The 22,922-nt window shown below is 32.3% G+C and overlaps 2 protein-coding genes across 4 annotated transcripts; one reads left to right on the top strand and one right to left on the bottom strand.

Annotated features, from left to right (window-relative positions):
• Nucleotides 1-9,019: 9,019 nt before the first annotated feature.
• Nucleotides 9,020-10,070, top strand: LOC135131389 (dnaJ-like protein 60). 2 transcript variants are annotated; one of them, XM_064059122.1, is made up of 5 exons: nt 9,020-9,183; nt 9,283-9,373; nt 9,428-9,612; nt 9,659-9,832; nt 9,883-10,070. In XM_064059122.1, exons 1-5 carry the CDS (start codon nt 9,113-9,115, stop codon nt 10,046-10,048), a joined length of 687 nt encoding a protein of 228 aa, XP_063915192.1. In that variant the 5' UTR covers nt 9,020-9,112; the 3' UTR covers nt 10,049-10,070. The 2 variants fall into 2 exon arrangements, with proteins under 2 accessions (XP_063915192.1, XP_063915180.1); XM_064059110.1 differs by having other exon boundaries at nt 9,880-10,070.
• LOC135131388 (zinc finger CCCH domain-containing protein 14-like) lies at nt 10,039-15,666 on the bottom strand. Of its 2 annotated transcripts, none has more exons than XM_064059083.1 (8): nt 15,524-15,666; nt 15,395-15,437; nt 15,172-15,336; nt 14,714-15,124; nt 14,315-14,661; nt 14,035-14,262; nt 13,327-13,987; nt 10,039-10,440 (listed from the first exon to the last, which is right to left on the bottom strand). In XM_064059083.1, exons 1-8 carry the CDS (start codon nt 15,560-15,562, stop codon nt 10,232-10,234), a joined length of 2,103 nt encoding a protein of 700 aa, XP_063915153.1. In that variant the 5' UTR covers nt 15,563-15,666; the 3' UTR covers nt 10,039-10,231. The 2 variants fall into 2 exon arrangements, with proteins under 2 accessions (XP_063915153.1, XP_063915164.1); XM_064059094.1 differs by having other exon boundaries at nt 14,315-14,643.
• Nucleotides 15,667-22,922: the final 7,256 nt, after the last annotated feature.

Genomic DNA, 22,922 nt, shown 5'->3' with positions numbered 1-22,922 from the left:
TTAGTAAATAGGCTATTCGTTATCTTGACTATACTAACGAAGTAATGAGATGTATGAATGAGGTGACTAGTGATACAAAAGTAAAGTTTCTGTATACGTTATTGTTAAACGGCACAGTGGGACAACTTGCAGTGTTTGATAGCCTATAAGAGCCAACGATCGATTTACTGAATAAGGAATACCTATTCTGGCAACCGATACAGACTGGAAAAGAACAACCCCTAATTACCAAAGGGGATAAAAAGTTTGCAATTTTTCTGAACCATCAACAAATCTAGCATTTGAAGATGAGTATTTGTTGTGAAGAAAAAATACAGCCAGAACATTCCGACTCCTCCAAATCGTTAACTGAATAATAAAAAATTTGAGCCTAATAACGCTGACTACATCTAACCGTCCAACACGACCATAGACCATAACCTCTGATAGAAACCGGTCCAAGTAAACTAAACATAGTTTTCTGTTTATCTGTTTGTCAAGAGCTAGCCCTAAAAATTTTCAGCTACTTATCAGTTCACAAAAAGTTCAATATGGAATGAGAATATGCATAAATTTCAAAATTTGATCATGGTTGATCCTTTAATCAATTCAACAGTAATTTGGTGTCAGATTTCTTTATTACATTGTTTAGTTTTTATATACAAATTACATCATGGTGTCTGCTTAGTTCCAAAACGGATAAAAAATTGCAGATCAGTCATAACGAGATTTCTATTAAATCAAAAATGTCATGCTATTAATTTTTAATCATAGACAGTTTTTCTGTATTTTGCCTTTCTCAAAAGTTTGTACTCAATTAGTAAACGTATTGAGTCATTAACTTTAAAAAGGTCAAAATAGATGACATATATAAACAAAGAAGAATATCTATGTATAAAAACTTGATATATGATTTAATCTTAAATGTAAAAATGTTCACATTAGTTACAGATTTTCTAAGGATCAGTTCGAACAAGTTTTGGCTATTTCAGGTAGTGCATGCGGTTTTTACGTATGCAGTGTGTAACTATCTAGTTACAATTTACGAGAAATCAATATGGAATTATTGACGATAATAATTTGGTTAATATAGATATTGAATTATTATTAATCAATACTTTCATATTTTCCTGTCAAACTAAACTTATTAGGATGCTTTTTGGAAAAGAGATTTGAATTCCTTCATATCTGCCATGAAACTCTAAAACTACTATAATTAGTTGTTTCAGTCAAAGTAGAGTAACAGGTATAGCTAGAGGCACCCATTTTCAATGGTCCAATAGCTGTAAATCTACTTTTTTATGCTAATACAAGCTGAAGATTCTGTACTAAGTATATTTCTGCAACTCAATCTATCTGAATTTTTATTTGAAGTAGTAGAAAAAAGTAAACCAGAAACTCTCAGATGGTCCCGATACATAAGTTGAAAATCAGTATTCTTATCTTACCAGTTGTATCTTAAATCTACATATTAAACCACTCGCAGATTAACATTGTAGTTGTTTTTATTGCCTCAATCGCACAAGAAACTTTGACTTGTAAGATTTTAGTACTAATAGTAGTACCTAATTCTGTTTTAGAGAAAACAGTTTAATTTTTATTCTGTTGAATCTTTACTACCTAATGCTTTAAGTATATGCAAGAAGAAGACCATTAGAGATTACAACAGAAGCATCTAAAACAACAGTAATGGAGATTTCGTGGAAAAATCTAACTCACTAAAAAGTTCTGCTAGTTTCCACGCTAAAATCAACACTGTTTATTGAAGAAAATATCGATATTTCCAAATTTCTAAAATATTTTTTGAAAAGAAGTAATGAAAGATATAAGCCTAAAAAGTCGAAGAAAACTAGCAGAATTCCTTAATTTACCAACTGCAGAGGCTTACACTGATCATTCAATGTTGCAGTTTCTCAAAAAAAAAAATTAGGTAACAAACTAATAAAATTGTGTACAACAAGAACAATCACGTGGTACCAGGAATACCCACACCATCAACTGAAAGTTCGTTTTGGGGATCGAAGCGCATCAAGCAACATATCAGAATTTAATTATAATTACTTAATTTATGATATGCAGTCCAGATAAGAATGTAGATAATTTTTAAAACCATTATAATTAGTATTTTCGAGATTGACAAATAAATCAATTACTTAATGGTTAACTAATGAACCTCTAAATATAACATCATACGTTTTATAAATGGTTTTTAATTGTTCTACGCTTTAAAGATATGTTGCCTTATGAATGAAGTTAGCATACGTAAATTTTAGATGTGCGATAAGCGATAATAAAGTAGGTACCGAGACACAAAAACAAACGATCAAAGATAGTGATGGTTTTTGAACATTTGTGTTTGATGGAATTTTCGTCCTGTTACATTACCGTCAATTTGAAAGTTTGTGTCCAATGCACAAAAAATCTTTATGTGAAACTGAAAAGATAACATCAAAAGACACAAATAGTTAGTTCTATAGAACAAATTATACTACAACTCATATTTTTAGTGACCAGACTGCGACGTTCGTTGTTAGAGTGAAGAAAGTATGACATCATTAAGGACTATTATAAGCGGAACTTGAATGATGTAGACTTCGTAGTAAAAGTTGATTTTCAAAAACTCAGAATATAATATATAAGCAGAGGCGACTTCTTCAGTTTGTATAAACTGCATTAATTTGTGCTTCAATTGTAGTGACACATCAAAATTTAAAAATTTGTGTACTACAAATAATAATTGTTTTGATGTACAACTGATTTTAAGCAAGGAAGCGGGAAAATCAAAATTATTATGTTCCACACAAAACTTTATGATTTTTAGAAAATTAGGTTTATAGAGTGTTCCTATAAGATGAATGCTACAGAAAACAAATAAGAAGCCTAAAAATGAGAAATACTAGACATTTCGCACGCCAGCTTGGTCAACATTCACTACAGAATAACAGAATTAATGCTTGGCAACATTTTGCGCTACAGAAAACAAAAATAATGTAAGTAAAACGTCTGGGGGTCAAATATACCTACCTCCATCTCCATCATGCTAACTAACATGAACGTAGTGTGTGTCTCAATCGTGTCAAACCTGTTTTTTCTATGCATAGAGCTCATTTTTTCGTGAACTGCATTTGTTTACACGTTCAAGGTTGGATGTATTTCATTTCGCAAAAGGCAAAGTCCTTTCCACGCGTCGAAGCAGGAACTATTGTTATGTGTAAAGAGCAGATTCTGGGGCAAAGGCCTTTTGATTTTGGTAGTAGGCAAATGTATGAAAGTTGTATATAAATCGAAATCAATAGGTATAAAGATGTCAATGGTTTAATTTCTAACGTAAAGAAAGTATTTCTTAAAGTTCATTTGAGGATCTAAGACTTCTGGGACGCCTTACCGGATTGTCCATTGTCTCCAGAACCAGTTCTTACAAGATCGGGTTTATGAATTGAAACGGTAATAGTTATATTATTGCGATCATTTTGACGATATAAATAGTAATATATTTAAAAAAGGTTTGTTTATTGCTATTTATAATATTAAAGCGTAAGACTAAATTAAATGGAACATTTTAGGTTATTGTGGAATTTGACCCCACAGTGTCGAAATGCATCACCAGTGCTTAATAATATTTCCAACAAAAGCATATCAAACATAATTTGGCTTACATAAAACCCATTTTACCATCTTAAAAACAAGTATTAGATTAGAGCATTGGGTTGAACTTAAGTCAGTCTGTGGACATATTATATGTATTAGTAGAGCAATTGTATTATTACCCCGGAGAAAGTAGGTAGTAGTAGTAATTTATTATTTGCCTTATAGGTTTAATAATATTCCTAGTAGGGGTGGGTACAAATTAACTTAATCTACATCAGATAAATCAATAACAATAAAATAAATAAAATAAAATAAAATAAAAATTCGAGTGTTATATAATAAATATTCTATTCTTTCTGCTTGCCCACCCCTTGCCATAGTTCCCTTATCTTCCATACTTCTTTCATCTAGTCCAGTCCTCTTCCATCCTCGTTTAGCACTTCTTCCCTACTTTTCTCCGATTCTCTCAATCCTTCACATCCTTCCAGCATATGCTCTATTGTTTCTCCCTCTCTTCAACATATCCTACACCTTCTGTCAGTTTCATCCATCCAAAAATTATTCTCTTTCTCTCCTTTTCCATATTCTTTTCTCCTTTATACTATCTCTCTCTATGTACTTTGGTACTTCATCCTTTACTATTTTTCTATAGTCTGCATTATATCTAGACTCCGATATTCTCGATCTACGTTCTTGCTTATCTATATCCTTATCTCTTACACTCAGTTCTTCTTTCATACTCCTTCCCATTTCTCTCATTCTCTCTATTTTTTCACATGCATATCCCTTTCCTTCATAATACTTGTCCCTTTCGTTCCAAACATGTTTTCCCCCTTCCTTTCTTATTTCTTTCCAATATTCTTGCAATATCTTGCAATCACCTCTCTCACTGAACTTCTCTTCAAATCCAACCGCCCTTTTACCCGCTTCCACTCTCATTTTCTCCCTTTTTGTTTCTTCTCTCACTATGTATACCCCAGCGTATACTTTTCCAATCCCTATGTCCATTTCCAGTATTTTTCTTGCACTCTCTCTATTTCTTCATATTCCCTCCATCCCCAAATCTCAGCTCCGTACATAAATACACTTTTGATCAAACTGTCAAACAACTTCATTCTTTTCTTATAATCATGTCCAAATTTTCTCTCTCCTATTCCCCATACTATTCCTATCACTTTGTTTACTTTTTGGACCATTTCTTGAATATGAGCTCTATCTGAGTTATTGCTCTTTAATGTATATCCTAAATACTGGAATTCTTTCACCTGTTTAATGTTCTTCCCTCTCCATGCCCACTCTTCCTTCTCCTTTCTTATTTTCTTCCCAAACACCACCATCTTTGTTTTTTCCACATTCACTTCCAATTCCTTTTTTTTTATATACTTCTCCAAACTTTTAATCATTGCTTTCATTTCTTCTCTTTTCTTTGCCGCAATCACCAAATCATCTGCGTACGCCAACGGCCACACTTTCTCTTTGCCACAATCACCAAATCATCTGCGTACGCCAACGGCCACACTTTCTCTTTGCCGACTACCACCCCTCCTGTCTGTGCTTTTCTGAACATTTCATCTATATCTCCTAGATAAGCTGCGAACATTGCGGGGCTGAGTGGGCATCCTTGTCTCACTCCTCTATTTGTATAAAAACTCTCACTCTCTATTCCATTCACTCTCACCGTATTTACTGTTTCTTCATATATTTCTTCCATTTTCGTTACCAAGTATGCATCTACTCCCTTTCTCCTCAAATACTCCCACATTTTCTCTCTATTCACGCTATCAAACGCTGCTTTGAAATCTATGAACAATGGGTACATTCGTCCACCCTCTTTGCTTATTTCTCTTCCCACTAAATGCCGCAGGATGTACACATTGTCCATAGTACCTCTTTCTTTCCTAAACCCTGCCTGACCGTCTGGTAACATACCCCTTGCTTCCATCTCCTTTCGTAACCTCTCATCGAGTATCATTGCATATATCTTGTACCCCGTATTAAGCAAGGTAATCCCTCGGTAGTTTTTCACATCACTTTTTTGCCCATTTTTAAATAATGGGATTATTATACCTTCTCTCCACTGCCGAGGAAACCCTTTTCCCTTCCAAACTCCATTTACCACTTCCCATATCTTTTCTTTCACTCCTTCTGTCCCGAACATCCACGCTTCGTTCTGCATTCCATCCCCTCCTGGTGCCTTTCTTCTTTTCAGTCTTTCAATCTGTCTTCCTATTTCATCTTTTGTTATTTCCGAACCTCTCCACATTTCTTCCGTCGTTGTGATTCCTTTATTTATTTTGCAGCATTTTTCCTCACAACCTCCCAATAATTCCATAAAGTGTGTTTTCCATTCATGTATTTTGATTTTCCCGCTGACTTCAGTCTTCCTTCTCCGTTCCTTCTTTATATATGTCCATACTTGCTCTTCTGTTTTCAGGGACTTTATTGTCTTCTCTTCTTCTTCTCGTTTTTCTCTTTTTCTTTCTTCTCATTTTCTCCTATAATTCTCTCTTGCTTTTAGGTACTCTTCTTTCCTTCCCTTGTTATTCTTCCATTTTCTTAATTTTTCCCTTTAATTTAATTAAATTTGACAGCAAAGTATTACAAGGTGAAAATGTAGAAAAATATTTAAAAATGAAACCCACTGAAATTTCTAATTTTGAATGTTCTCTTTTAACGCCGTGTGATGTTGAGAGATCCTTCTCTAGGTATAAAAATGTCTAAACAATCAAAAGAAAAAAAAATTCTGCCGAAAATTTAGAAAAATATCTACTTTGTTATGCAAATTTTAACGAAGGTTAGGATCGCTGATTATGTAAAATAACAAAATAGATCTAAAAAAAATCGGACGTTGTGTAAAATTTATTTTTCCTAAAACTCGCCTAAAGCGCCTTTTTCCCATTTTCCGGGCCAAAACCTCTCGCTTTTATCGCCTATTTTGGATTTTTTTAGCCTAAAATACGCTCTTTACTTACATGTAAAGGAATGCAAAACGGAACTCTTTTTTATACGCTTTTAAATAGAAGGAAATTTATTAATATACTTAACTAGTTTGAATTTTTTTGATAAGCACAGTTTTCTTTGCATAAAATTTTCATGGTTACCGTGAAAACATGGAATATAATTTTAGATGGGGACTATATGCATTTAATTGTAAAATGTGAATTTCAATGTGAACAATGAGATGGGCTTGGAATTGAATACTTTCATGCAGAGCAATAATACAATATTGCTAAATATTTTCCTTTTCTGTTGAAAAATTCAATATCATGTTTTTTAATATTCAAAAGCCGTTCAAGAGAAAATAGTTTTGTTCCATTGATTGGACCGTGTTTTACATGTATTAAATTCCACATGTCTTGGATTTCCTTTGATTTATATTTCATTGTAGGATGTAGGTATAGCATTAGATTCTCATGCCTTAATCCATCGCTGAAATTGAAACCTAATTTGAAATTTAATTTTAAAAAGTAATTATTTGTGATGGAACTTCTATTTTTAATTAGGTAACTGTAGAAAAAGAATAATGAATATGATTATATTTTGCTAAAATAAAACTGGAAACATTCATCATTTATAATACGATTTATTATAAAATCCAAAGATTTTGAATGTGAGCTCCTTTGCATGAAGTATCAAAATTATAGGTACTCTTATTATACTGTTCAAGTTCCAATTCAATTAGGCGAACCTTTCTTGAGATTATCTATACATAAAATGAAGTTTATTTCTGAAAAGTATTTATTATGCTTATTTAGTAAGAGTAGGTATAAGTAAGAAGGCATGTGGAAGGTCAAAAAAAACCTAGAATGATCAAACTGCCAACAGTGTAAGAAAGAACTGGGGGACTCAATGGAAAGAAGTTGTGGCGGCACAATAACACGCGGGTAAAGCAGAGTAAAGATAAGTCGTCTCGTGGTGTAGCGGTTAGCATACCAGCCCGGATTGCTTGGAGACGTGGGTTCGAATCCCACCGAGGCACAACATTTTTCTCTGCTTTCCCACAAAGTGAAGAACAAAGCAAAAGTTAGAAAAAGTTGGAGAACATCATCACTTCGATTTCTCTGCAGTACAATAGCTGGTCTAATGATAAATAAGCAAGTTTTTGACATAATGTCGCTAACCGTCAGCAGAAGATGATCAAACACGTTCTAGTTAATTTTTTGTAATCCCTGAATCCTTTTGTTGATGTTTTATGACAATTTCAAGAAAGTTTGTCTTTGAAGTAGTAAGTACAATTCGCTGATTACAATTTGTTTAGGGCATCTTGTTGTAAAGTTGAAAATTGAGGTGCAATTGTAGATCTTACGTTGTACATGGTACTTAAAATGAATTGACGTCCGTAAGCGGAATTTTTAGTGCAGGTCTTAAAGGCCACAAAATCAATCAGTTTTAATTATTAAAGTTGGTTGTTAAGGTGTTAAAAGAGAAGGTGGCAGGTTAGGGTGAATCTGGTCATAAGAGTGGTGGTGACGCGTAGGTACCATGAGGGCGTACTCACGTGGAGCACCTTTAGTCCATTACACAGTAGGTTGGCGAAAGTCATGAAAGGGGTGTCCTGGCTGTTGACCGACCGGTGGTGCCGGAGGTAGCAATCGAATACAGCAGAGAATACATTTAATGGTTAAGTTGGGAGATTAATCCGGTTTCTGGAGGAAATACAGTGATGTATAGACGTGGAGGTGTCCTCTCCACTTTACCTGTGGTTGTGCTCCTTCTGAGGAGGCTGTGGACGGGTAGTACTTTAGTACATCCCAAACTGTACACCTAGAGCGATTTCAGATAACTCGACAACGTCTTCAAGAGATCGCGCCGAAGACGATGCCATGAGTTAGAACCGCTGATTGACAAGGAGTGGGCTAGGGGTGGAGACCCCACGGTGAGTGACTCCATTTTTATCACTGGAGACGGATAAGTCATGTGTTTTCATATTCATGATTGGGGCCGAATTGTGGCTGTACTGGGTGTCACATTTAAAGGTGAGTGAGTATGAAGATTGCAATAATTGGCTGTATCCGTTTGATCGTCATTAATAATGACTATTTGTTGATAATTTGCACTAAAGTCGCTATATTTGGTCTAGAATCGTCCTACATATCACACATTTTTGGAGAGAATATTTTGATAAACGTTGTTTTACTTTTCTTATGGTTATTTCAGTTGTAACTATCATAAATTAATATGAAAATAACGAGTACATTCACGTATTACGTTTGAAATTTTATCTACGACGATTCATTACAATTGCTTGGCATACTTAAATAAGGAAATGAATATAGAATTGAACCGAAACGGAGTAAGTTACCACCTAGTTCAGATTGGAAATCAAGTTTATCTTCACTATATACAGTTTTCCACAACTTTCATCTGTTGCTTATAAAATTTACAAACATTTAAATTCCCGCTGTTATTGATTGTGCGAAATGACCTTGAGTTCGACCTTTGGCAGAAAAATTGATGTTTTGTTACGTCATTCTACGAATGTCAAATTATTAATTCACCAAAATATTCATCTCCAATATGTAAACCATAACTCACTATTTGGATAATGTCTTACAAAATTTGCAGTGATGTCTCAAAAGTGACAACGAAATTTAATACCTTACACAGTTTTTGCAGGTATGACGATTTATATAATAGTAAAATACTAAAAGTGAGGTTATATTGTTATTATTAAATCACTACTAAGCTTTTCTCTTTTTATATTAACAATAAAAGATTGTACCAAACACATTATGAAGTGTTAAAGTTATCAAAAAATTGTTCACCTAAAGAAATAAAGAGCGCTTTCATCAAACTTTCAAAGCAGGTAAGTGTTGAAGATCTAAAAAGCAGCAACTAAAAGATTTTAATTCAAATCTAGCATCATCCAGATGTCAATAAGAGTAAGCAATCGCATGCCAAGTTTCAGCAAATTAACGAAGCCTATAAAGTATTAGGCAAACCTGAAAGTCGACGAGATTATGACTTGGGTTTATCACAGGATCACCCACATGCAGCAAAACACTATCAAACTGAAAGATATTATTATGAACCAAGAACTCGCAAGTGAGTGGTTTGTAGTGCATTATATTAAACTAACGAATTCTTTTAGCCCATATAGTGATCCACACTTTTGGGCTAATAGAGACAAGGCACGTGATGAATATTATAGACAACATCCATATTATGGAATAGATGGAATTCCAAGATTATCCAATGAAGCTATTATATTTTTCTGTATTGTTTTTTCGTTAATAGGCATGGGTTTGCAGTATATAGCAATAACGTAATTATCCCAAATATTTTTCTTTAAGTTTTAAACCGTTGTTTTAGTAGATCACAAACTTTCAGAAGAGATGCTTTAATTAGAAGATCCTTAGAAACAGAACAAATATTGAATCAAACAAAGGAAACTGCTGTCAGCAATGGTAATGCTGCACAGTTAGAAGCTTTAAAAATAAAACTTCTAGGACAAACAGTAAAAGAATGTGATAACAAATAATTCAATTAAATTATTTATTTAATACAGTATTTTTTTTAATGTTCTAGCAAGTGTAATAATACATCCCTACTCACACAATGGACATAATAGAGAAAACCATGAAATATGCAATAGTAAATTTTTCATCTGTTTCTATAAACAATATTTAAAATTATGTACAATGACCATATATTCAAAGCATATTTATTTTGACCTCCAAGTTAGACTACTTTTATTAGGAACAAACGTGTGTGAAAAATTACATTCTGCTTGGTTCTTGCAATACTTGCCAAATTTACAAGGCTTGGGATGGTAAAATGTACAATTGACGTTTGCACAGTTAGGGAAGAATTTACAAGTCTGTAGAGTTGCTCCTGTCATTTTTGCGGGAGTTGGCGCTACAATTCGGGAGCCTGCAAAAAAAAAAATGAATAAATATAGCAGCATTAATCGTTTAATTTCTAAAATTCACTAAATTAAATATACATAAGAAAGGAAGCAATAAAAACCGCAAACTAATGAAGTTTCACGTGTTGTATTTTGGTTTTGAATTATAGTTACTATGCTTGTGTGAGATGCAAGCCTATTCATGAAAGCAATATTCATGTTCAAAATGAAGATATATATGTATTTAATTTTATTTGTATGTAGTTTACAGAACTATCGACTTTGTGATGATTCGTCCAAGAAAATTCGACCTGATAAAATCGGGATCAAAAATACGTTTGTTCTTTTAAAAACTAACATGCATGAGTGCCTACATATTTACCTGGCTAATGTAGCGTAGGTGGAAAATCCAGAACAACTCAGATTAAAAAAAAAGTAATTTCGGCATTTTTTAGTTATGTACTTTACGTAAGATTGTGGTTTGTGTTTTGGTTTTTCGGTCTCAATTATTCTGGAATTTTATAAATTTTGGAGTGCGTGATAAGGAAATATGGTAGTAATGTCCTTTTGAAGAATGTCTCATGTTTCACAGCTTGTAAAATACGAAAATTTCGATTTTTTGTTTCCATCTGCCTGGTGGTGATTTTATTAGAGAAATAATCTACCAAATTGGGGAATTGATTCCTGTAAAATTTTAGGGATACTTTAAGAATATGGTGCTACGGTGAAGCGCCAACTAAATTGATCTGTAGATCCCCAACAAGTTTTTAATGACGCAATTTTAAAATTTCGTAACATAAATACAAGTTATCATAAAAAATGAAATTTATAAAATGATTTTTTTACAATATATCTTACACATATCTTTGATATTTTGGCAGGACATTGGACTTCACAGAGTACACATAAAATGCACTATTTATCCTCTCCCAAAATTTGTAACTTTCTGTCAATAAATTATTAAATAAATATTTATTCAAAAATATACCTTTAGGAGGCCAATGTTATTCCCATGTGGATGCTGTGATTTTATTTTTGGATTTGCTTCCACAAAACGGCTTATTTTATGGCTGATATGCATAAAGTGTAGTAAATACTTGGTACTGAAAGGTCAAGTTTTCATATGTATAAAAATAGGTTTTAACTAATAAGTACCTATCTACTTGATGCTCACTAGTTTAAAAACTTTCTAGTTTGTACTTAACCTTCCAGTAAATGCTCAGTCTTTTATGCATAAGAAAAAGTATTTACTTGAAATAATAAGTAACAACTTGTAATTTTTTAAGCTGCTTTTTAGTAGACTTTTGAATTTAACCGGGTGAATTAAATCACCTTAGAATCTGTTTTCAGTTTATTATTGTCGTTTACTGTTAGTTCCTCGTTCGTTCACTTTCTTTTTTTTTTTAATTCTATTTTCAAGTTGTATATTTTTTCAAGATTTTGCTGTCTGACTGAATTCGCCAAAATTTGCGATGTATTCTTTGAAAAAATTGTTGAAAGCTTTTTTTTTGCGTCTTATATTTGGTGTCTGATTTGCATAACAAAACGAGCAATTTTTTTACTTCCTGAGCGTAAGAAAGTATGTATTATTATAGGGTCCACCAATGGCTAGTTTCATATTTTCTGTGAGTATGAAACAATAGGCCTTCCGTTTCCATTTGTCTGTTTGCCATCTGTGTCGATTATTATTATTTTCTATTTATCATATTAAGTAGACGAATTATCCCAATAAATAAAGTTAACAAAGCCAAAATTTACGACTTGTTTAATAAACTAGATAATGGATTTCTAAACCATTTTTTAGTACAACACGAACATTTATTTAGTGATTACGAAATATTAACACAATCTAATTTATCAGCCTCAAAAAAATTGACAACGTAAAATTGTATCGAGCAAGTCCCACTTGAAATGTATTGGATGTTCCTTTATCTGTATCTTATTGTTAACCATGCAAATGAGTTACTGTAAAAAACTCATATGGGTCGTGTCAATAAGCTTTAGTAAATGCTTTTACTTTCATTATAAAAAGATAGTATAGGAATTTGTATGTTTTGTGGTCCGTAATATGTATTTTTTTTAATTACAGTATAAGGTAAATTTAACGCCTGTAAATTTTATTTTTGTTCAATAAAAATGTTCTTTGATGATCAACCAACGACCCAATTGTTTAGCTCACGTTGGAAGGGTAGATTGCCGTTAATGGCAGTATGAAGTTATCAAAAATTAAAATCAAATAATCAACATTAAAACAAAGAAAACTGTTAGTTTACAACAGGTGCTTAATGGGTTCGCGACTAATTTTGTAATAATAATGAGAGGGTTAATTAAATAAGTTGTCTGGGGACTTCAAAATTTAGGTAACAACAACGTTTTGGTTAGTGTTATCTTATGGACATCAAATTAATAATTTACAAAAAGTTGTAAACTTTTTGGCAGGAAAACCCGCCTTGACATGTAATGCGTATTAGCCTGGTCAGGTCAGGTCAACTTTTTAGTGTGTATCAAGGAAGTTAAAAAGAAAGAATCAATATTTGAATTAATACATTTTACTATTCCAGAGCCGGTTTATTCAGTTTACCGAAATACCAGATTGTACATAAAAAACTAGGAGTATTATATTTATTTCAATTGGAGAGCTGGTAAAATCGTTTGAATAAAATCTTTATTGAAAAATATGCATTGATGTGTATTGTCCTTCAGAAGGAAAGCGAGTTATGTGTATATAATTTGACAATTGTCTTACTAACGAAATCGCGATAAAACGTTTAAGAAAATATTACAAATGCTTCATAATGTCCTACTGTTGCCATTATGATGGTCAAAGTAGTCTGATTCGTGAAAAAAAAATTTCATAAGTTATTAACAGGTTGTGTGCTATCTTAGTTACAAATTTGTAAATTTTGGCTTACCTAGACCTTTAGATGCTGGACTGTGACTATAAACACAATCCCTCCTTGTACAAGAACTACCAAATTTACAAGTTGGATGTAAAAACAAGCACTTATCACCAAATTTGCAATGTGGGAATTTTTCGCAGTTGGTGCTGGGGTGAACAAATTCGCATTTTTCACCTTGACGACAGGACGGCCAATATTTGCATCTTTCCTTATTCTTGACTGATGGTGATGCATGAACTATAGGCAACTTATCAGGAATATTTGGCTTACTCTTAACTGGTGTAGTAACATTATCAAAAATAATTGGTGATGGCGATTTCTTTTTGTCAAGTCTTGATTTGATTGAAGGTTTTGCATTTTCTTCATTCACTAGGTCCTTGTACTTAGTTTTTTCAATACCATCTAAAGTGACTATGAATTTTTGTTTGACTTTACCATTTTCGGTAACACTTTCTTCCGAATCGCTTGTGACTTTAGTACTAGGTACATACTTTGGAATAGGGTCTTGAGACCTATTTATTGATGTTGGGACGTATTCCAAGTTTTCGTCTTTGTCGTTTGAAGATGACAGGATTTTTTTTATTTTATTTTTTTCTACCTGTGGTAGTTTTTTACCGACTAGTTGTTCATCTTTAAGCTTTTCCTTATATTTTTTTGTATACAAAGCATCAGGCTACAAACAATTTTGATTATTTCAAACTATAAAAAAAGTATGCTTACCTTCAAATTTTGTCCCACTGGTGGAGTCTGAGCTATGCTCCTTTGCGCTTCAGCTACCGCTTTTAACAGCAGATTTTTATTAGGCTGTGGGGCATCAGGAGGAATAACTCTAGGTTTAATTTTCACCATGCTTGGTACTTCTCGATTTCTTACAGGTTCTTCAGGCTCTTCAGGTGTTTTTGGAGGAATTGATACCTTGGACATGACACCAAGTCTATTGAGGACACTCTTCAAACAAACAAAATATAAATTTTTAGAACAAACATAATAAAATACACACTTCTTTAGACTTTTCATTATCCCTTTTACTTCTCATGCTACTTCTGGGTCGTTTTTCCTTGTCTTCTTCTCGATCCCTATTTCTTAGACTATCTTCTTTTCTAAACTCTGACAAATCAATTCTTGACTTTTTTAATGGTGATGTATCTTGATTCTCACTAGATCTCCGCTTTCCCAATCTTTCTAATACCGATTTACGTTTGGTCAAACCCTGACTCTCTTCATTGCTAAATGTAATCCTGGTGCGTTCAGGCTTTTTTTGCGTACTTGGAGCAACTTCCGTAATGGCAGTTTTGACTAATTCAATTTTTTTGTTTTTCTTTTCTGATTCTGGGGGTATTAATTCATCTAAAAATATGTACTTATGTACTACTAATTAAAAAACACAAAAACAAAGTACCTGGCTCAGGTTTAAGAGTAAGGCAATCTTCTTCATCACTTTCCACCAACAAACCCAATCTACTTTTAACGCTTTTAATTTTTTTTTCAATATCTTCAAGTTCTTCTTCTGTAGACATGTTGACTTCTGACAATGGAGGGATATCGAAGTTATCATGAATTACTTGTTCTGACGGATTATTGTTGGATTGATTTTCTTTCATTATTATAATTTTCCTCTGTTCTGAAAGTCTATTTGCACTTATGGGTAAATCATCAGTTAATGATTTAAAAATTTCCTCGTTTGTTGGCGTCCTGTCTGAAGTTGACTCTTTTTTAACTTTCTTGTCCATTTTCTTGTCTTTCTTTTCTTTTTTGACGCTAACATTAGGGGCTTCGTCAGATTTTCGTTTAGCAGTCTTTTTATAGACCTCTAGAAATGTGCAATCAGTACAAGAGCGTTTTTGTGTCACCACTTACCGGGGTTAGTTACTGTTACTTCTTTGAGTTTTTTCAAAACTATATGCAGCCAATCTACAAAAGTGCCCGTTTTATTTGAAAGGAATAGCTGTAAATCGTCTTTCATTTGCGATTTGGTCCTTTTATTGGCTACCATAACCATTACATAGTCTGGCAGTTCATCATCTGGAAAACAGACAAACACAGAATATGAAAAGAAATAATGTTATTATTTACTATTTACCAACATAGCAATTTAATTCCAACAGCTTAGCTTTAATAGCAGACTGAAATTAATAAAGTTATTAGCTTATTATTATATAAATCAAAACATAACCTAACAAATGTTCATAAATTTTATTTTTACACTTACTCGCATTTTTTGACCAACTTCTGCACCTATATTTGTCATTTTTATATTTTGTTTTTACTTACAGTAGTTCAATAATTCAGTTACTCATTAATAACTTATAATTACAAGCAATATGTATTTTACATGTTTGACACTCACCAACCGGTAAGTGGGGAAACAAACGAGATGTCACTTTCAAATGTAGCGCGGTAAACTAACTTGCAATGAGTTTTGTTAAAAAAAAATAAATTTAAGGAAATTGTATTTACTGAGAGGATTTAGGATGTAGTTTTACGACATTATATTCACAAAATTTTCATGAAAAGAAGTGAGAATTTATGTATTAAAGTCCATTCTGTTACATAGTCATATGAGAAGTTTCATCCTCCACTGATTATTATTATTATCTTTTAAGACAGTTTAAACTTGTGTTTATTGCACATTAATTGTCGAAATACATGTGTAGAATTACGAAACGTACATATATGGAATATAAATTTTATTTGAGTGAACTGAAATTTTCGTGTCGATGAGAAATGAGTATTAATTTCATCAAATAATTCTACAATAATCAATTAATCACCCCTCTTGTACAACATATTATTGCCTGCAGCTAAACTGAACAGTTTAATATTTAGAACAAAATAAAGCATTGTTCAAACGAATTAATGGAATAAGTTATAAATAATCATGATTTTTGTTTTCTAATTGATTTGTAGAAAAATGCTGTAGGTCCTTGAGTGATTCTGTTGCACAGTAAAACTTTTACTCTATGCACTAGTTCCACAAATAAGTACATAAAACTTTACTAAGCCACATGTAAGTTACAGTTCACCAACACACAATTTCCTAAGAAGAAATATTTATAGACAATGTTAATTTATAGGAAAAAAAATCTGTTGAGGTAAACATCAAGCAGTCAATGATTTTTAGTCGAAATCGATTAGTTTGGTTACATACTTCACGGTTGCGTTGCCCATCATGAGATTAGGACCATAAGAGTAACATAAATCAGGATTTCAGAGCATTCGGTTTTGCAGTTTCGAAGTTAAATTGCAACATTTTGTTACGTTTTTTTTTGCAGGAATATCTTATTTTATAAAAATAAAAACTAATTTACTGTCGTAAATTTTGGAGATGACGTCATCAAACTGTTGGTGGGGATGATTAGCCCAATTTTGATTAGCGTTTTACCATCTACATGATAATCTTAATATACCTACATATAAAATTTGTATCTGTTTAATAAAAATCCGGACAGCAGACGGCAGACAGACAGATAGAGAGACAGACAGAAACGGAGACCTATTTCTTCGTAGTAAAGGGATCAACATTTCCTTAGTTCGGGAAGTAAAAAGGATAGGTATTACATAGATAACACACTTCCTTACGTTTAGAGGTCGTAAAAAATTATTATCTCTCTAATCAAATAAGATATCCAGATTGAATTGTAACTCCAACGTATCGTCAAAGGATTGAATTGTTTAAAAAAGTTGCAGGTCATCAGTATAATAAAGTAAGAAATTGAACAATTGGAGTATGTAAAACGAGATAAATCATTTATAGATAATAGGAACAAAAAAGGCCCACGGTAAGAACCTTGTGGCACACCTGACAAAAGAGGATAAGAAGATAGGAACGATAATCACCAATCTGAACTGATTGAGTATTAAAAAGATAAAGTTTTATTGCAAAAACCGAGATGTTTCAGCTTGAATATATATACTTATGGTTTATTTTATCAAACGCTTTACAAAAAATCAATATAGTAGGTATATCGAATCCACTTGTACCTTATAACTGTAATACTCTAACAAATTAATCAAAGTGAATCTGTTTTTCAAGAAACCACATTGCTTGGAAGAAATAATACAAGAAATCTAAAGTTGTTCCCAGTATAATAATCGATTTTGTTGCGGTCACCGGAGTTAAATATCGGGTGTCTGGAAAATAGCGGATTAAGTCTTCGCTACGCTTTTAACAATCAGAAGGTGAGTACGGGAAAAATAGTAAAAAAGTCTTTCTCACATTTTGGTGGAGTTTTAATGATTTTTAAGCACATTCATTATCATAATAACTAGAAATAAAGCTTTTATTAAATTGTATATTAAATTACCATTTCAGTTGGAATGTACAAAGCAGTTAAAAATGTTTGACGTATCAAAAATTGCCAACTTTTGAAAAACCAACTTTTAAAATGTTCGCAGTTAGAAGTACCTGGTTTTTGACGTATGCGAAGGGAATGCTACTGCTGCTGCACGAGTAGCACATTTCTTTACCTTTACTTGAACATTACACACATATCTTCATTTTAACTTAGAAGGGTTATCATAAAAAAATTAAATTCGCAAAATCAAATCTTATAATTTTTCGGAACAGCTGCATTTGATGTATCGTACTTTATAGGAGAGGGAAGTTCTGTCGAAATAAGTTGTAGTCATTAATTATTGTGCATTATTATGTATTAATAAAACAAGCTGTTATTTTTCAGTAATAAATAAATCATGAAAACCATTTAATAAGGTAATCAAAATCATAAATTATAAATGAAAACAAAAGCAAAAAATAGTTGTTTCTGGTATAAGTGTGTTCAGTTACAAATAAGTCACGCGAGAAACAAGCAGCCCAGAAGGGGCGGAGTTCCCGATTAGGGTACGTTTCTTAAGTGACTTGTGTACTGAACACACGCATGGCATACAAAAATTTATCCAACACCTCAAAAACCGATTTAACATAACTACTGTATAAATTTGACACTTTTGAAGGACAATTAGCTGAGATTTCTATAAATTATAGTAAAACCTATACCCCTGAGTAGGTCATGCTACCGTCTCTGTGGAGTATGTTTGTGTATCAAAGAAAATTTTATTTCGGTGAAAAAAATTGTTAATAATGGAAAACTAGCAAGAAGCAGTTTTTGTACCTGATAAAATAAGAGAACAAGTGGTAGCAGCTTGTGGGAGATTAATCCCGGAGAAGTCGAAAGAAAACTACGTAAGAGAGTACGAGTTAGATATTCAAAGAATGGAAAAAAGAGGAACGTGTTTCTGGCATCAATGAAGACATAGTGTTGGTATATTTGCATTATTATAGAAAAATCATTGTATCGTCTTCGTTATGGATGAAATATTCCATGCTAAAATATCCTTGCAGATTTTATAAAAATGGAGATACATATTTCAAAATATGGAAAAGTGTACAGCAGTCAGTACTTGATGGCAAAGGTACAGCTTAAGTTGCTTCTAGTTTAGCGCAGGGTTGTAATTGGTTTAAGCATTTTTAGGTCGTTTTAATGATGGAAGCATGCAGTTGCGTCGAACTAACTAAGCTGACATTAGACATTATTGATGATAAGGGAGGGTATTTGTATGTGAAGATACCAGGCACAAAAACTAACATTTCAAGGAGTTTTACGATCGTCCAAGATCGTCTCAATAAACGTTCTTGAACTTTACCGAAAATATGTATCTCTGAGACCGAAAAATGTCCGACATCGTGGATTTTTCCTCAGTTATAAGAAGGAAAAATACATTATTCAAGTAGTTGGAATTAACACCCTATCAAAGGTTCTCCAAACTGTTGCTGCACTTTTAAAATTGCCCGATGTAAAATCAGATAGGAGTATATAATTTCGTTTAATTTTAATGTTAGTGTTACTCTTAATTAATAATAAATTCCGTTTCTGTACTAATTTATGTTTTAATTTTACTAGTGAGTTAACGTTAAGCTCACTAGTGACTTATGACCTACCTAATTTAATTGAAGTCACCATCGTTATGACACAATAATACAAAGGTGTTGGATAAAAGAAAAAATCCATGACACTATAATTACAACACACTAGAGAAGATGTTTGTGCGATTAAGCAAGTTTGTATTTTTCTATATGACAATTCTCTTTGATTCTAGATTATATATTCTCATTTACTGAGTTCGGTTTAACTAATGTTTCCAAATTTTGAATATGTTTTGTAAAAGTTCCTTATAAGTCCACAAACTTTTAGAGGTAGCCTTCGTGAAGTAAGGGTTGTACCCTGTTTCTTGCACTTCCAACACTCTGGCAGTATCCGAGTATTTCTTATCGAATCGTTAGCCACAAGATCTACGACCTCCTCGTCTCCCACTTGCCTAGTACGCGTCTTCCTAAGACGACCTCCGACCATGGAACTAGAATAGAAAGTAAGCTATCTGTTTCCCGCAATTTTGCGTCCAGTCCTTTGATCACATTTACTGTGGGATGCCTTCTTACCCCATAACGTTTTCTTTTCGCATTAGTCAAAAACCAGGTACATACCAGTATACTGTCTTTGCCATTTCTATAGAAACACCATCTGTTGATTTTGCATAAAATTTAGCAATTGGTAACAATTTCGGTTGATTGACAACGGCTTTTAGTTAGAAAATTGTCTGAATATGAACGTTGCCAAATTTACGATCAACAAGTGGTGTTTCAATAGAAATGGCAAAGACTATAGTCGTAAATTTGGCAACGTTCATATTCAGACAATTTTCTAACTAAAAGCCGTTGTCAATCAACCGAAAACTGTTAGCAATTGCTAAATTTTAGGCAAAATCAACAGGTGGCGTTTCAACAGAAATGGCAAAGACTATATACTAATTAACTGTTAACATTTTAAAACGTAGGTTTTTGAAAATTTTGACAATTTTTGACACATCAAACATTTTTAACTGCTTACTCGATTTTCGCTGATAAGTACCTACTTTTTCTTTGCATCAGGCAAACGTTGTTGTCAAATGGAATTTTATCAAATTACCACAAAAACAACACAATCATAGCTTTGTACATTTTAACTAAAACGGTAGTTAAACATAACCATGGGCTAGAGAAATATTAATTAAAAATTTCATTACTAGTTATTGTGATAACGAATGTGTTATTTAGTTGTTAAACGTTATGAAAGAACTAACTTTAAAATCACTATAATTTCCCTAAAATGTGAGAAGGATTCTTTTAATATTTTTTCCAGACTCACCAGTAGATGTTAAGTGCGTAGCGAAGAGTTAATCCGCCATTTTCCAGACACCCGGTTTATAAGGACATCTTTCAACTTTTAGTAAAAGAGAAAACTGATTTTTTAGAAATATGTAGGTAGATACATATTTAATAATATCTGACTCTGTTTCAGAAATCACTTATCGGATTTTTTACAGGTAAAACTCATTGGCGTTAGATCTTGAGAAAGCAATATTTAATAAAGAAATATTTCTATTGAAATTCTATAAACATCATTGCTTTTAGCTTGAAGGAAGCACATCAATTTGGTACATTGCAAATGCAATAATAATAAAGTTTATTGCGCAGCCGGCTCAACACCCATAAAGCACATAATGGTAAAAATTAATTAGAAGTAAAAATATGACGTATATACGACGTCGGTGTCGCGTCGCAAACTTATATATATTTTTTGAGCTTTTAAATCATGCTAGGGTCGTAAATATGGCAAAAACTATTTTAGAAATGGATCTAAGAAAATTGCTTTAGTCTAAGATTTCTGGCGTTAAAAGTTTATGAATAGTAGAGTAGCGTTTGCACATCTATATCCAAATGTGCGTGTGATATTTGTTTATTTTCAGAGGCGCGAGAAACTCTCCGTAAAGTAATTTAGATTTTTTATTTTGGTGTAAATCTGCGCACAAGACACTTTTATTAGGATGACCATAAGTAGTTACATGTATCACATGAAGTAACAATTTGTTCCATGAATTTCTTAAATTCTTAAAATCATAGAAAGTTAATCGTTACAAAACCGTAGGTACAATAAGAGAGTAAAAAAATATAGAAGATGTTAAATATATGTGGTTCAAATGAATAGAAAATTTCTACAAATGCATTTTTTTTGACAATATGTAGGTACATGAACAAATTCAAAAAGTTCATAAATTAAATATTTGGTAATAAGAGCAGTATTCGATGTACCTACCTAAATTAATAAATCTTACACAATAAAACTAATATGTAGAAAGATTTTATTTCCATTGAACGATATGCTACTTGTAAACGGTTTCTTTGTAGTTAACGAAAAAACTATGTAGAAAACTGATTTAAAAACATTATAAAATTGAATGTAGTCATTCTGCCTTAATTAAAAAGCAGTTTAACCGCCGTTTTTGAGAGAGAGTGGACCTTTCTGTAATTTTAAAATTTATCTTTAGACAAGTCTTAATTTATAATCATACTATATTTATATGTGTATATGATTGTAACATCTGTTACATTTTATAACTTGCGTGTCGTTGAAATGAAGATCTATTAGCTATTTTTGGGAAAAAAAATTATTTCAAAGGAAACAAAAAATTTATGCTTAATGTTATTATATACATTCGTTTAATTTTACATAAAAATGCTATAATACGTTTCTAGTTTCAACTCTAATTTTATCAATTAGTTGAGATAAAAACCTCCTGTTTATTTATAAAAAAGTAATTGCCTACCTGTAATTTGTATAAATTAAATACACGTATTCAGCTATTTTCTATTATCTAACACAAGAAAAATACTCTCTAGGCTATGTAAAATGAAGATCACCGTAAGCGGTAAGTAATAGTAAAAGTATATTACATCTGTTTGTTGTTGGAACTACTAGGTGTGGCAACAACACAATCATCACCTTATTTCACACAGAGCGTATAGTTACTCTCACAACTAAATGAAAATATGTAATATTTTTTCTTTTCTACTTATCACTATCGGAATGAAAGCATGTAAAAGTCGATGCGAGATGCATTGATGCATTTCATTTTGAAAGGATGCAATTTTTCGTTTTACCTTAGATATTATCGGTAAATTATTAAAATTTTACTTACAAGTAATCAGTTACTTAAATAGACCAAAAAACATTATATATAACAATAAAAGTATAAGGTACAAGTGACAAATTTGTATTCAATCATCACTGATATTACTTTTATTGCAGTTTGCAGATAAATACATTCTTAAACAGTATTGCAACTCACGTACCGTCACCAAATGATCTAGATTGTGACCGTCGACAAAACCTTTAGAAATACATCCAATGTAAAGGTGAAAGGAAGTCGTACCCGTCACAACACTATCTATTGCACTTTTGCGTAGCCTTCAGCCAAACACATTAAAATTAGACTATATTATAAAAGTTTTTCTTCAAAAATTACATAATGCTAAATGAAATCACTGTTTCTATCTAAACGGAAAAAACATTTCTCCTGCTTGCTCTTTTAGGAAACTGGAATGAGTAGTATGTGGTTTCCGAGTTGGAGAGAACTATCTGAGCGGACTAAAATTAGTATATTTAAATTTTTGATTACTTTTTAAATGACCTTTCATGTTGCTATTATTAAGTTTAGCGGTATTTCCGATCAATGTTCAATGAGAAGTAATCACCTCTCGTTGCTCAACTACGGTACTTTATCAAGCGGAATTT

This window comes from Zophobas morio, unplaced genomic scaffold (assembly GCF_036711695.1).
Source record: "Zophobas morio isolate AGI-343-1 ecotype UQ-CSIRO unplaced genomic scaffold, CSIRO_AGI_Zmor_V1 ptg000002l, whole genome shotgun sequence".
Taxonomy (NCBI): domain Eukaryota; kingdom Metazoa; phylum Arthropoda; class Insecta; order Coleoptera; family Tenebrionidae; genus Zophobas; species Zophobas morio.
This window is presented reverse-complemented; position numbering and strand designations above follow the sequence as displayed.